A 15,919-nucleotide genomic window follows, 5' to 3' on the forward strand; every position below is an offset into this window, starting at 1 on the left:
TGCAAAGGGTTCAAGATGCTTTATTGCCTCTTTAAGCATTGAGTTAAGTTAGTTTGTTTTGGTTTTGTTTTAGTTTCCACTAACCATGTTAGCTCCTGCTACTGGTGTTAGCTTCTACTGATATTAGATCTAGCTAATATAGTAGTAGATCAAGCTGATGACGTTCATTCATTTCAACAGATATCAGGTGTATAGAAGTTTATAGAGTCTAGTCTTCCAAAACATGCCCACCTCATCATCACGGCATGCACTGCTCAGATGAAAAATGGCAATCTCCAAAGGCAAAAGATATAATAAAGTTGTACAGTTTTTTTTTCCTTTGAGTAACTATGAGTTTTTACGTTTCACAAGTCTAATAGGAAAATGACAACATAAATAAGCCGATAAGTTCACTTTGGCTTAAAATGGCTCATTAAATACAATGTTTCAGTTAATCCTGATTCTCTTCACTCTTAAATATTTCCAGTGATTTGGCTTAGAAAAGGAAGATATTTTTTAGCAGATGAATTAATTAATCATCAGAATTATAATAATTGATTACTAAAACAATCAATAGTTACAGCTTTACGTTTGTATGAATGGTTTTGTATTAACAAGATTGGCTTCCCATATAAACAGTAAAGTTTCAAACAGAAGCTCTACTTTTGTCACAAGTGAAAAACTGTTTTAACCGCTTGAGAAATTCTGACCTGACATTTTTAAAAGTCGCTGCTGGGAACTGGGAGGAAGTAAGAGGGCTTGTTTGAGACATGGAAGTAAAAAAAATAGGAAGAAGGAAAAAGGATTATAAATCGGAACGCTGCAGCTCCTGGCATGTACTGAACGTCACAGGCTGCTGAGGACAAACAGTCTGAGAGCATCTTCAGGCCGGTCACAGCGCCGCAGAGACTTGTGGAAATTTTCCAGAGTTACTGCCTCCGTCGTTTACATTCCTGAGTCGAGGCCATGCTGGTTTGAATTAGAAACCAAGGTGAAGCAAACAGGGACTTTAAAAAGTTGGTCAAAGAGGTGAAGGCAGGTCGTCGCCCAGAGTTTACCCAAGGATGGGCGACTCTTCCTTCAACCTCATCCTCACTCCACTCTGATGAGATTAGCGGCACATCAGCAGTGTGCACACATTACATCATTACAATCTGACTCTTTTGAAAGTGGTTATGTCTTGAATTTCAGGCAACAAAAGATTTGACAACATAATATCCAAAAGGTTTTCCAAAAACTATCATTCATCTGTTACAAACAAAGATCTTAACTCCAGCTTTCAGGACAGGTAATGCAGGGTGAAGAACTGTCTCTATATGCTTCATACAGTAGAAAGAGGCAATCAAATTAAGTCAATCAGGTGTGAAAACATCCTAAAACAGTGTTTTATCTACAGCTGCTAACAATGTTTTATACAGCCTTAGAAGAGTGAGATGAAGTCAAAACATCTCAGCTATTGCTACAAACCAGGACACTGCAATGAATTTATCTTCACACATTTTTGTGGTTTAACCCAACTTTAAGATCAAGGTTAATTAAAACTTTGAGGTTTGGGTAGAGTCTCTAAAAGCACAACAACCTGCTCACCTGATCCTTCTGAGCGCCCGTCGCTGCCTATCAGTGGCACTGTGATGGCTGCCGTTGCGACGCCGTCTGTGGGCATGGTGGTGTAAACTACAGGAAGTGACTGCACCACCACAGGGATGGTCTGCAGTTGGCCCACCTTACTCGGCATGCTGACCGAAGGGATTGTATGGATGACGTGGAGAATCTGCTGTCCTCCGGCTCCTTGTGTTGCTAGGATAGAACCTGGAGAGAGGACCTGGCCGGAGAACATGACGGAGTCAGAAATCTTGCTGTGTGTCTTATTATGAATCAACGGAGGAGTTTGTGCTTACCATGGAGCCTATGGATTGTACCGTGGAGGGAACGGGTGTGGCTGACAGGCCGGGCTGGGAGGTGGCGCTGCTGGGCGCCGGGTTGACTGTGGAGCTCGTTGTGGAAGCAGAGCGAGGCTTGTTGAGCGACAGGTCGACGGGTTCGGTCTGGTCCTCAGCGGGACTGGAGTGAGGCGAAGACGGCTCCGCCTTGACCTCTGACTTCATCTTCAGGTCTGTCGGTTGGGAGCAGTCATCACCTACATCCGCCTGTCGGGGAAAAAAAGGAGGGAAAGAGCTACGTTAGACTCAAACAACAAGCTGTTTACACATTACACATATCATATGTCATACAGCATTAAATAATAGATTATATTACTAATGTGAATCACAACAAATCAATACAATAATGACTTTATAGCTTTTTTCCCAAGAAAATGTGGCCTTTCACATACTGTAAAAGGTTTATGTTTTTCTTTGTTTTAAAACCAGAAATGCTGAGAAATTAAAGCCTCGTTCAAATAATCATGTTTCATATGGTAGGCATTTACAAAACGTAAGTTTGTTAATCAGTGTCGTTCTGTCTTGATAAAAAGGTCTTTTACCTCATTAAGTAATCTTAACAGAAAGAGGCAAATCAAGTTTCAAGGTGCTTTATGTGATAAAAACATAACACATTGAACAAATAAACAAAACAAACAGTTCAGTGGCAAAATAAAACTACTACATTTATACTCCAGACTAGGATGTATATATTTTCCAATTATTAATTAAAACCAACATTACACAATTTTGTTTTTAGTCTTGAGTTCAAGAACTCACTGTTTCAGCAGTTTTCTGAAACGTTTGTTCCAGATTTGTGATGCATAGAAGCTGAATGCTGATTTTCAATGTCTGGGTCTGGTTCTGGGGATGCGGAGCAGACCAGAACCAGAACCAGAACCAGAAGACCTGGGAGGCCTGGAAGGTTTTTACAACAGCAGACTATGTCCACTGGCAGATTACTTCACTTATAGCAAGACATTTCCCCCTGAAAAATCTGACAGGAGAACTTGTACTTTTTATCAATATCCAATAATTATTTTGATGAAAAGTTTCTTGTTTTGAATTATTTCATTGCATATAAGAATAAGATTCATAATAAAGTGAATTTTAGTGAGGCAGACTATTTAAACTGGAAAATTGTGCAGAAATTTTGCCATCAGAAAAAGCGATATGCCTTCATAAACATGCGCCATTTAATATTCAGTCTTTTTTCCAAGCAGTGGAAGCGGGAATGCCGGCGTTGGGGATTCAATAAGCCCTCGTTCTCTGAGCCTCCTTAGAGGAATGGAGCGGCGATTCTCCTCTCCAACCACCCAGGGCTCAGCTGCCATCCAGCCCCAAAGTACAGCGAACAATGGCTGCTGTGTGGAACGCTGGGAAGAGGGGGAGGTGGATGAGAAAGTGAGACGGACAGAGACAGAAGGCTCCATGGGTATGGAGAGAGACTGGTACAGGCTGAAAGAGAGAGAGAGAGGGAGAGAGAGAGGAGAAGTGGAAGAGGGAACAGCAGTGAGCCTCCAGTCCAGGAATTGGCCTCCATCCAGTTGAGCTGAGCATAGTTTGGCTCTGGGCGAGGAGGAGAGGGTGGAGGCTCTGCTACACCCTTTTATCAGGTCATGCATTCAGCTGGAAGCTGGGCTTATAAAGGTGAACGGATTAACAAACACGTAAACATCAGCTAACCACCTGGATGTCTATGCAAATAACTAGAGTGTAATAAGGAAACTATTTGTTCTGCATGTTTGGTTGAAATTGTTACAGATTAAATTCTTTTAAAGGGATGAGTCTGTCTTCTCTTCCAGCTCCAAAGCTAAATTTGTGAATGGAGATTTAAAAGTGCTAATGACCTGCTCTTTGTGTTGGATATATTATCTGTTTTCTCTGCGGATGAACTGAGGAGGAGAGAACAAAAAGGAACAGAGAGGAAAGACAGAGGAGCTCAAAAGACAAGAGGATGAGAAAAATAGAAGTAAAAGACGAAAAGAAAGGAAAGACAGGCTGACAGGTGTATCTGAAGTGAATTCAAAATCTAAAATTGTTCAAAACTTGGCAAAGGTCTCCTGAACAGAATAGAGAAAAAGAAGAAAATAAGGAAAGGATGATCATAAGCCAAAGAAAAAGGAAAGCGATTATAACGCGATTATAGTGAGACGGTCAAAGGGAAGAAGAACGGAAACAAAATCCTGAAAAGAAAATCAAGTGTGAAAGAAGTGAGCGAGGCAGGGAAGAGAGAACGAAACAAGAGAAAGAAAGAAAGAAAGACAGAAAGGAAGGAAGGGAGGAAGACGGAGTGGGTGGGAAAGGCCCTGCCGTTTCCATGGAAACTGAGAGCCATCAGCTGACTCCATGTTTTCCGCTCGTTCCACCCACCACCAACTCCCTTCCCTTTCCCTCCCAGCCCGTTCACCTTTCCATCCTTCATTCCTCCATCTCACCCCCCTCTTCACTCTCTCTCTTTCAGGACCACACCTCTGACACCTTTCTCTCCCACACCTCCGCCTCTCCCTCCTCAGCATCCCTCACTCTTTACACCAACCACACCCTCAGTGCCTCACCCTCTCATCCCCACGCCAGCTTTCCTTTCAACCCACTCACTCACTCGTGTACTTTTTTTCCCGTTTTCCCCCTTTCCTCACGGATGCTCAGACGATTCTGAGCAGAAATCCTCAAACAAAGACTCCGAAAGGATCCGTCTCTAACAAAGAGCAGAGGATCTTTTCTGGACTCAAGATGAGATAAAAATTTGGGGGAAAAAAGGATCTTGTAGCTTTTACACGGGTTAGTTCACGAGAATCATGTGTGGAGATATTAACTGAGTTTGTGCAATTCAAATAAATGACATCGCCTTGAGAAAATATTTAAACTACTTGAACTTTTTCACAATCCGATAGTTACTGTGTGTTCTTCTCTCAGCGCATTGATAAGCTACAAAGTATGTCGCAGTAAGCGATAAATAAATTAATTGCATGATAAATTTCTACCAATAACTAGATGACAAAAGTCTTCATTCTGGTGTTTTGAACAAGTTTGTGTACAGAGACTTCATAATTCATTATATTTATTGTTTTATTTATTTTGGATATTACAAATGTTTTCCAGTTCCAGTGTTAACTGTTCTTTAGGATTTAAAGTATGTTAATGTTTGAGAATGTGTTCTTGCCATTGTCATTAGATCACTTGAATATCATTGTTTACTGTAATAACTTCTGGGACAATTTATTGTCCAGCAAACTGTGCGATGGTGAGAGGTCGATAAGTACGAAATAAATGAAATTCCACCAGACAGTCTTTAAACAGAAATGAACAAATTCAACTTTTGCTAAGAATTTTCCAAAGTCAAAGAGACTCGCATCAAATGAACTTTGTTTTAAGTCAGAATAAACTTCCCACATCGGGGTGCTCTGAGCTGAAACCCTTGACTGAGCGTGACGTGTTCCTCCTCTCCATCCGCCTGCATTCCTCAGTTCAACAGCTCTGCCGTAAAATGGGTCACCCGGTCCTCATCTTGCAATTAATTCATGCGATCCCTAACTCTGTCTGATGCGGCCGGCAGCTGTGACTGCGGCGGCGGAGGAACGCACTGCCTCGGTGTCCGCAGGACTTTAATCATCTTGTACTTGGGGCCGCACCTTTGATACCAGTAATGAGTGATTTACGGGGGGGCAATAAAGCTCAGCTGTCAGCTGAGCCCACAGAGGACGGCTGACACATGGAAGACGTATGACTGCGTTTAATGCATGTGAACAAGGAGGAGGTATTCAGAGCTGGCAGTGGCTTTAAATGACGTTTTAACCATGTGTGTGTGTGTGTGTGAAGGTGTGTGTGCGTGTGTGTGTGTGTTTGGTTTTAGTGATGTGACTGTAAGCATTTAACAGAGAGAAACTGGCCAGGTTAGAGGAGGTCAACTAACAGATGGTGAACGGTTCGTGCAGTTTACTGGGATGTGGGATTTTTAAGTGTCATTTCAAGGTAACAAATGAACACATGATTATGTAATTCTGGAGCACTTGGGTAAATAATTATTTAAATAAATAATTAAATAATTATTGAACCAACTGAGCACAGAATGATTCCCACAAACCTGATAAAGGCAGCTTGATTATTTATTCTGATGCTGCTGCTGTTGTGATCTTTGTTAGACGACATGGAGTCAAGATGATGGTCCAGCAGAGACACATTCAGAAATACATCCATCCACCCAAACAGGCCGGGTCAAGTGTCAGCGTCCATCCATCCGTCAATCACTTTATCCATCTGTCCATCTGGCTGTCGCCCACTTTTCTGAGATCGTGTCTAGCAGGTAAACAAAGACTTCCTCCTCACCAGTGAGATTCCAATATTCTACTGAAAAACCTCCAAATGGAGGCATTAAGGAGAAAATCCAGAAAAACCATTTGAAGGTGCGCTGGTTTTTCTGCTGCTTTTACGTTTGATCATGAGGGCAGAGATGGACAGCACAATACAGACATGAAGATGGAGGGAAAAGAAACGACAGCTGACAGCATTCACACAGATGTAGCTCCATCCACTCCAACACCAATTAGCTCTAACCAGTGTTTAGGTGAGAGCATTGTGCTCTCATTTCCTGCCCTGCTGGATCCACCTGTTTCCAGACTGATCCCAGCATCAGGCCAGACTTTTTCCTGTTGCTCACTACACACCAAAAATGGAGGCTTGCTTCGGTCTGGAGTGATTTGACAGGAAAACTCTGGCAGTGTGTAGGAAAAGCTTGCTGCCAACGAATGAATTTTTAGACAATTAACATAGTCTGGTAGACTCTGTTTGACTGGAAACCAAGGTTGCAACATTTGTTATATTTTCAGCTGCTGCGGTTCGCTGCACTGTGTCAAACAAACTAAACCCTTTGAAAAACCTGCTGCCCTCCTCACCTGTGGTGGCGTTGCACCAAGAACTACTGAAGAAACTGACACAAAAATCCCTGAAGAAGACACTGAATGCAAATTTCTTCTTTTCAGGAAATGTAAACAAAAATGGAGTGGGAGCGGTCTACATCAGAACTCCGTTACGCATTCACATCTGCCCAAATGAATCGGACTAACCGTCAAACTAACCAGTAAACAGGGCTGGGTGAAAATGTTTCAATAGAACAATCTACTCAAAAGGCAGCAAAATGCTGAACTTTTGCTGTCATTTTTAACATCAGCATAACTGTATATAATTAACATTGTGTAAAAACTGTTCCTGAATTGTTGGAACAAGCCTGCCACACTGCGACGGTGAAGAGGTCAACAGTGAGGCCTCACTCATCACTCGTCACTCCACTGCATATTTCACACCTCAGTGACAGTTAAAGTGTCACCAGAGGGTTTTTCCAAGTTATAACTCACAGTCAGAGCATACCCTCTTCTAAAAGTGCAAAAAATATTCCCGTTCTCCTTCTTCCTTGTTCCGAGGTAACGACTTACAGGAAAGACGAGTTCTGGGAGATGTGTTACATCCACACACAGCAACAGACAGCAGAGCAGTTCCAGAGCCACAACAATCTGAGTTCAAAAAGCAAACATGTAGCTTCTGCACAGCTGGAGAAGCAGGAACTCGTCTTTTCACTCTGATAAAACCAAAAGCAACACTGCAACAAGCACTTTCACCCGTCTCCTGCTCTGTATTCATCCCTTTGATGATTAAAATATCTTGATTCAATCATGGTGCATGGTAAATCTTTCAGCACTTCATTAGAGGAAGAGCAGGCACAGACCAGTCCTCCATTTAACCAGAGGAAACAGACTGTTTCTGTTGGATCACCACTGGTAGCTATTGTTCTCCTTCAGTTAATAGGCAAATATGGAAACAATAAAACTATAATCCTGGTTTTATGGATGATTCTTGATGAAGACTCAGAATCAGAGCAGCTTTTGTTCATTGCAGAACATCCCAGTATGGATATATCTACAAAATAACTGCATCATTAAAATATTAAGCCAAAAAGTGTGCCATGATAGTTTGCTGTGTTTGAGCTTAAATAACATTTTTCGTTCCATGTTTCCAGAAACATTTTATCCGTCTATATATTTGCCTTCAAACTGTAGCTCAGTTTAACTAAAGCAGAACGAAAACTTTTCAAAATCAGTTTAATTTGGTAAATAGAGGAAAAATCATATATTATTATATATTATATTATGATGTATTCACTATTTAAATTTATTTACATTATATAGGTTCAAAAATCTGCTAGAAATATTAAAATAAGCAGTAGAAATTGGTCTTTCTGTGCAAAAATGATGTTAATATATCATATTATAAAAGTTTCAGTATAGAACATCTACATTTTTTCAACAATTTAGATGATTTCACCTTTTTTTTTCTTATGTTCTGGATTTTACAAGCAACGCAAATGAGAAAACATAAAAACATGTAGCCTGAGAGTTTTGGTGCAACAAGCCCAACATTTATTGCGAGAAATATAAACTATTTTTGCCCCAAATTGCTTGAATTTCCTCAGCAGATGACAGTTGAAACCGGCGGCTCAGTTCCCCACAGCTGTCTGCCGGGGCAATTAGAGCAGCAGGGTGTGCGTTTGTCACTGCTGCCAAGGATCAAAGGCAAGCTGAGCATTTCTCAACCTCTCCAGTTGTTCTGCAGCGAACCCTCGCATTTCAGAAAAAAAGAAAGAAAGAAAAAACAACACGTACAGTACGCAAACTGCTTCCTGTCTCAATCAGGGCTGCTGCTTCTACTTCCTGGAAGCTTCGCAGCGTAGGAAAAGGGAGCTGCCAGCAATGACATCATCATCACCATCATCATCCTCATCATCCTGCAGCAGCAGCAGCAGGAGAAAAGCTGCATCCATCCAGTATCTGCACTGCAAAGCCCCAACTCCCCTGAAACGTCGCTGCTCTTTCAGAGTCTGGATGTGAAATCCTCTGAATGGGGTGAAGCTCGGAAACAAACACACACTAACTAACTCACACATGGTAAACGCTCAGCAAATAGACCTCAAAGGTCTCACACATGCAAACACACGCACACACACGCACACACACAGGCCTTCGCTGTTGTGTGTATTTGTGCTTATGAGAACCACAGATTAGATCCATTCACTGTGTTTGGCTGGCAGGTATTCACTGTGACTGTGTGTTGGAAAAAGAGAGAGAAAAGGTGGAGGAGGAAGAGGAGGAGTGATGGGGTGGGTTTGGGGGTGGGGATGTTGGTGGGATGGTGGGTTTGGGGGGGTCAGGCTATACAGTCTTTTGGCAACTCCCGCCAGAGCTGTGGTTGCCATGGTGACTGGGCGAGCGGAAGCAGAGCCTCCCCCGACATATCCTATTAGGGTGAGGTAGCGAGGCCGACCGAGAGAGAGAGAGAGAGAGGGGAGGAAAAAAGGGGGGGAGACAAGAAGAGGACTTATGTGAGAAAGTTTGTGGGAGAAAGTAGAAGAAGAACAATGATGATGATGATGATGATGATGGAGGGAAAGGTGAAGGTGAGATAAAGGTGTGTCCAGAGAATTTTCTCCCAAACTTTTCTTTTGCTGCTGCAGTGCTACAGCTGATGAGCTAAACGACCCTTGACCCCGTTCCTTCGCACTGACGAACACTGATTAACCTGCATGAAGCAGACACGTTGTTTAATCATCAACGATTTCACTGCTGGTGACCCAACATCACAATGTTTGTTTCATCAGCATATCAATCAGAGACACCTGGCATCCATCCGTCCATCCGTCCGTCCATCTATCCCTCCCTCCCTCCAAGGATCATCAACAAATCCACCCGTCCCCTTTCCCCAAATACATTTTTCTAAAATACTAAAGCGCTAACTTACTTGACTGCATGTAATCTTGCAGTTGAGCAAAGTTTGGCATCTTTGTAGAAGTTTGGGTTACTGAATTTTTCAAGTACTTACAAGTTTATATTTATGCTCTTATTTTGAAGTGGGTGAAGATTGTTCACGCAGCGGTTCCGTTTCCTCTCTTTCTCTTTCTTTTTAACCCTAATAACGTTGTTGCAAACAAGGAACCCGGAGGAACAAAATAAAACAAGGTCAGCAGACAACCACATAGAATCATCTAATAGTCTTTCAAGGTCAGAGGTGACTTCAATTAAAGTTAGTGTTTTAGCATTAGCCTGAGCTAAATACCATGTTGGTGTAGTGCTTTAGTACTAGCAGAACAAATGTTTAGAATTAGTGCTTTAGAGTAAGTGCAATTAGCTTTTTTCTTAGCGATGTCTACCGCTGCCTGATGCTGACCTGTGTTCAGATCTCTCCCATGCAGCTACTAGTTGAGCCTCGCCTGAGCTATCAATGCTAATAGGTCAATCATATGCCAAGTTTAGTGACATATTTTACTTCATTTCCTGATCAATTTCAAATAACAGTTTGAAATTACTTGAAAAAGTAACTGCATATATGCAGTAACATATATGAAGGTTACTGCGTTTCTTTCATATATGTGAGAAATTTCTGCTGAATAAAGTTGACAATATGTCAAAGGAGTCATTTAAACAGTTCAAAGTTCACCACAGCCGAGATGTTTTAGCTCTAATTTAGCTGCAAAACAAATATAAGAAGATAACAGGAGGTCCGCTGGATGCATGACGGTATCTGGACGGCATCGTCTTTGAGTTAATGAATGCTATTTTTATAACTACATGGCATGTATAAATAAAATAATTGTATAGTTGAATAAAGCTAATCATTAATCATTTTACAGCTTTTTGCCATTTCTCCGGTGACATCCGGCTCCAGAGAGGAGCTCTCAACGTGTCCTGCTGAGAAGCAAAGTGGGACGCTTATTGTTTGCATGCCTCTAACATGTGGGAAGCCACTGGTGCATGTAGCAGCTGTATGGTGGTGTTATTCATTTTCAAGCAGTTACCCAAGGGCACAGAGTTTCAGAGTAAACATATAAAAGCGATAATAATGATGGTTCTGATGGTTTTGAGGTATTAAGTAGGATGTTTTAGGTTCTGAACTCCAGGAGGGCCCACTTCCTAGAGACTTTATCTGCGGACAGGAAAGTCCACTCCCCTGTGTTAGAGACAGCCGCAGAGGTGTGGTCAACACACACACACACACACACACACACACACACACACACACACACACACACCCTCTGCTTAATGATCCCTTACGCAATACTACTCCACCCAGCCCCCACCCATCACTAACCTAAACCACACCACAACACAAGGGGCTCCACCAGAACCCTCCCCCATTCCCCAACACTTCCAGCCTCATGTGAAAAGAAATCGCTCAAAGTTTTTCCGATCAAAAATTTGCTTCCGATCCATCGAACCTTCTGTCGTTTCTGAATGTTATCCTTGTTTTTCTCTGTGGCCAAAAGATAACAGTTTGATAACAATTCATGTGCTCAAATTCTAAGTTTGGGTGCAACTATTTTAAGTCCATCTGGAGCTACAGTAGAATTACAGAGTTCATGAATGAATAACTCTGGTACTGTCAGCATGAACCTGGCATTTCATTGCTTGAAATTAGAGGATTTTGTGATAAAACACGATGGTCTCAGTGTCTAGACTTTAGGGTAACTCTAATCCTAACCCAACAAATAACAGGTTTATTTAGGACACGTTACATAAAGTGCTGTGATTTTTATCATCAAACTGCATAGAATAACTGGATTTACTAAAAATTTAGATTGTTTTTTATATTGACGTAGAATGTAGAAAATATTAAAAGTTACAATTATGACAAATTTTTGAGGGTTTTCAGACATCATTAATTCAAATTCTTATTATAATTATAGATTTTTCACAAGAAAACATGAGACAATAAAAGTACAGGGTGGGATAGATCTCAGTCCAGGCTTGTTTTGCACCAACATTACTAGAAGACATCGCAATCTCACGGAGGAGCAGATTTATGACCTTTGTTTGGAACAGATCCTTGATTATGATTAAGGAAAAACTGTCATAAATGCTGAGAACCCTGACCTGTGGTGCAGCTGATCCAGGTGTGACATTGCTTTATGTCGGTTTCATCAAAAGTGGTCAATAACTGGTAACACATAAGAAACCAACACAGGCACGAAATAATGTGAAATTAGAAAAAATGTAGGTCTTTCAGACTAATACACACAATCCAGAAATATTGAAATGCAAACTGTTGCAAATTAATCCCCCTTTATTGCATGTTTTTTTTTTTTAATTCAAATGGCTGCTAAAACAAATCCTTTAAAAAACCCAGCTTTGTATCAGATGGAACCTGCTGAAGGCATTTAAATACATGCAATTTTCTGCATTTAGCAAATGTGCAGCACAAGGTGTGTCAGCTTGAGTCTGGTTTGTTACTACAGTCACAATTTTTCAGCTCAGGCTAAATGAAGACAAGCCATGACATTTACAGAAGCAGTGTAACCAAACAGGAAACAATGCATCACTGAAACTTTTTGTAATGTGATTATTTTTTGATGGTAGAGTTAGTTAAAAGCTCATTCACCTTCAAATGTACGATTTTTTCGCAAAGCTGCGATATTTATACAAATAATTTCAAGGGTCATCATCCTGCATCACAACAGCAAGACCAAAAGACAACAATCTTAGAGATGAAATGATTGCCTCATATCAGACTGGAAAGACCCATAAACTATTTGAAGTCCAGGAAAACATGTCAATCCCAACACATATACAGATCATGCAACACAAAAAGCTCCATCCTGGACTCAAGGTTACATCAGCCTAATTAGACAAAGACACACTACTGTAAGGTGACAGTTTGGGCTTCATTGAGGCAGGATGAGCCTCTACAAACACCAATGTACTCCAGAGTCAAACAATCATCCCAAACAAAGCAGCACATCTGCAACAGACAAGAGAACCGTCTTTCCATAATGCTGGAAAAAAACTGGAAGAAGCTTCAAAAACAAAAGCTGAGCAACTTTTTATCAATAGGAACTTTATAAACGCTGTCTGAAACATGCACATGCTTCAACTAAGATATATAAGGTCATTTTTATCCTGTGTCTTTGTCTCAGTATTGTGTATACTGTTTTATGACCTCAACTATGTTGTTAATGTTTGTGGTTTACTGGAAAAAAGTGCAGCTTGATCTTCCAACATGTTCTTCCCTCCCTGCCAGGTCATTAGTGTAAATAAGAATTTGTTCTTAATCACTCACCTGGTTAAATACAAAAAAAGGGTAAATAAAAGAAAAAACATGACTGATGCAGTCAAAGTCCAGACTTTCTTAAACTACTGAGTTATTGACACATACACTGCCTCAAAATCCAGGCTTTATTTTGATGAACAAAACTGATGATTAATAAACTTTATTTATTACTAGGTCACTATGAGAAGGTTTTTGAAAAACTATTGCGATATCTTCAACAAATATAATAGTAATAGTGACATACCAATGAAAGTATTCAAACTCAAAAGATTGATTAAAAAATATTAATCATTTAGATTAGACAGAGAGAACAGGCAAAAGTGAAAGGAAGTGCAAACCAAAAATGTTTGCAGCATTTTTCAATGATATTCAAGGGGAACATCTCTTTATTGATTATTGTCCAATGGGAAATTATCAAGCTCATTTTAATTTATCATGCAGTAAACTGATTTATGATATTATATATTGTGCCTTATGCAACAATAAGCATTTCTGGTGGATTCTCTTTTAAAAACAAATCTTGCAACATTGAGGACAAAATGGACAGCAGTCTGCTCTTATCTGACTGTCCACACCCTCTCCACCTCCACCCTATCTCCTCCCTCCATCTGAAACCTATCCCCGTCTGTCTCCTTCTGCTCTTTTCCACTTCCTCCAACATATTCTGCACTCATCCAGCCTGAGGTAATGGCTGCTGTTGCGTGCCTGCGACTGAAACATTGGCTTATTAATCCTCACGCCCTGCATCATATATGCTCTGATAATAACAGGTTATGGTCATAAAACCTATCAACTTCAATATTCAGTTAGAAAGCGACTTGCTTGCGCCAGCTAAAAAGCGTTCTCAGGGTGATGTACAGACAGTACTTATGATTATATTTAATTAGCACACATCAATAATGAGGTGCAAGATGTTAACAGGCGAGCAGATAGAATGATAACAAGAAGGGGGAATTTTAAGCTGGTGTAAGAAATAGTGTTTGAGTGATCCACTTTGATTCCTTTGGGACAGGGCAAATGTCTATAAAAGGTGACCTATTATGCTTCCTTGAACAGGGAGGGTAGGTCTAGGGACAACACAAAACATTGTTGGTTATATTTTTGCGTAAAATCAATTGTAGCTGATGAGATTTTAGTCTGATCAGTTCAGCCGATTCTGAGCTCCTTTCAGATCAAGTTGTTTTAGGGCCTCTTGTCACTTTAAATCCAAATAAACTGTAGCTGGTCACACCCTCCAACTCAACGTTTACACTCGCACGTAAAAATGGATGCAAACACATACGCTATTATACAACCGTACTAGTTTGAAAAGGAGAAGTAGAGCCTTCTCCACAACCAAGAAGAATGCAGAAAGTAGTTTCTGGATGGTAAATCAACAACAAAAACACTTATCTTTTTCAGCAGCCATTGTACAGCGCATACAGCAGAAAACTAGCTGATTAAACACGCAGGAGTTCAGCTTGGGTTGCTAAGTTACTGGTTGGGCTTTGCTGCTAATTTGTGAAGTTCTTTTCCTTAAGTTTTTGAAATGGTTAATTTTCCAGACACCAAAACAAACTTATTTTCAAAAAATGTTGAAGTGTTTTTAAGAACTTGTGCTGTTTTCAGAAGCAGTAGAATCCAAATAGAAGTACAAATTAAATGAAAAATCAAATAGTTTGTTTTATGTTTTCTTGTTTTCAATGTTCTGATCGAGGCTGAATGTTCCAGGTGGTTAAAACTCAAGCTAAAGGGGGAAAAACAAGTTTCCAGGGAGTTTTTAAACTTGCTGTTACCTTAATAAGCTCGTGAAAGGATTTGGGTGAGTTTCTTTAGAGGTTTTGAAGGGTTTCAAGTGGATCTTTATAGAACATCTTTACCTTGTTTGCCACTTTGAGGGCAGAAAGCAGTTTGAAGCTCAGCATAGTCAGTCGAGCTCTCATCAGAGTTTACACTGGTGAAGTAAAAGAAAAACTGACTCAAATTTTAAACTTTGCAAACAAATGATGTGGTTAGGGTGTGTTTCTTTCACATATGGCTCCTGGCCAAAGCCAAAATGTTTTTAAAAAATAACGATCTTGTAAAGGCTGTCCACATTTTTATAACTTTGAGGCTGTGCTTAACATTCAGTTTAGGATTGATTTTAAACTTTAGATTCTGGAATAAACGTCCGCTAGAAATAAGAATGACCTCTGACCTAGAACTGACATCTGACATTTTTTATTGTTCGACTGTCACTTCTGTTTTTAACTTAATGGTTATTGTAAAGAGCAATACAAATAAATGCATTATTATTATTATTATTATTATTATTATTAAATAGCAGCATCCCTATGACGCAGTTGCAATCAGTATTTGCAGATATTTCTGTGGAAGGTAATTCCAGATGATTTGTGAGAAATTTGCCTGTTCACAGATGTTCTTTCCATTGAGCACATCTAAAATATTCAAAAAGAAAAAATTCCTTCACTACTGTGAATCATAAGCATCTACTGTATTGATTTTTCAAGTTAATTTTTATTTTCTTAAAATAAATTTTACAAAATAAGGAATAGTAACCCACATGATATGAGATAATTAGTGAGTCCAGGTCTGTAATGTGGTCATTTTGATTAATTAATTACACAGATTGTAATGCATTAAACATTTGATTTAATCACAATTTGTTTTTCACATGCAAAAGTTCTTAGCGGAACCTTTGTATTATGTTTCTGGTGTGCCTGTAGATCTGACGCACACAAGACATTTGCAAAGAAAACTGCTTCTCTTGGCCCACTAGGGGTTAAGTTTGCTTCAAAAAATGATTTGATGAGGCATTGGAAAGACTACTGTTGTGTTGAAGTTGTGCTAAAAGGAGTTGGCCTATCAGCAACATTATCCATCCATCCATCCTTCATCCTACATGCTTATCCCTAGTTGAGTAGGAGGAGTGCTGGTGCCCATCTCCAGCAGCA

At 40.1% G+C, this 15,919-nt stretch overlaps 1 protein-coding gene across 1 annotated transcript in view; it reads right to left on the reverse strand.

Annotated features, from left to right (window-relative positions):
* Window positions 1-15,919, reverse strand: part of klf8 (Kruppel-like factor 8) — a 66,968-nt gene that overhangs the window by 15,505 nt on the left and 35,544 nt on the right. Inside the window, exons 3-4 of the mRNA XM_055046598.1 lie at window positions 1,878-2,126; window positions 1,567-1,801 (exon numbers count right to left, since the gene is read on the reverse strand). Of these exons, the coding sequence (XP_054902573.1) occupies window positions 1,567-1,801; window positions 1,878-2,126 (484 nt within the window). The remainder of the gene's footprint in view (window positions 1-1,566; window positions 1,802-1,877; window positions 2,127-15,919) is intronic.

This window comes from Poeciliopsis prolifica, unplaced genomic scaffold, assembly GCF_027474105.1.
Source record: "Poeciliopsis prolifica strain line A6 unplaced genomic scaffold, Auburn_PproV2 SCAFFOLD024, whole genome shotgun sequence".
In the NCBI taxonomy this organism is placed as follows: domain Eukaryota; kingdom Metazoa; phylum Chordata; class Actinopteri; order Cyprinodontiformes; family Poeciliidae; genus Poeciliopsis; species Poeciliopsis prolifica.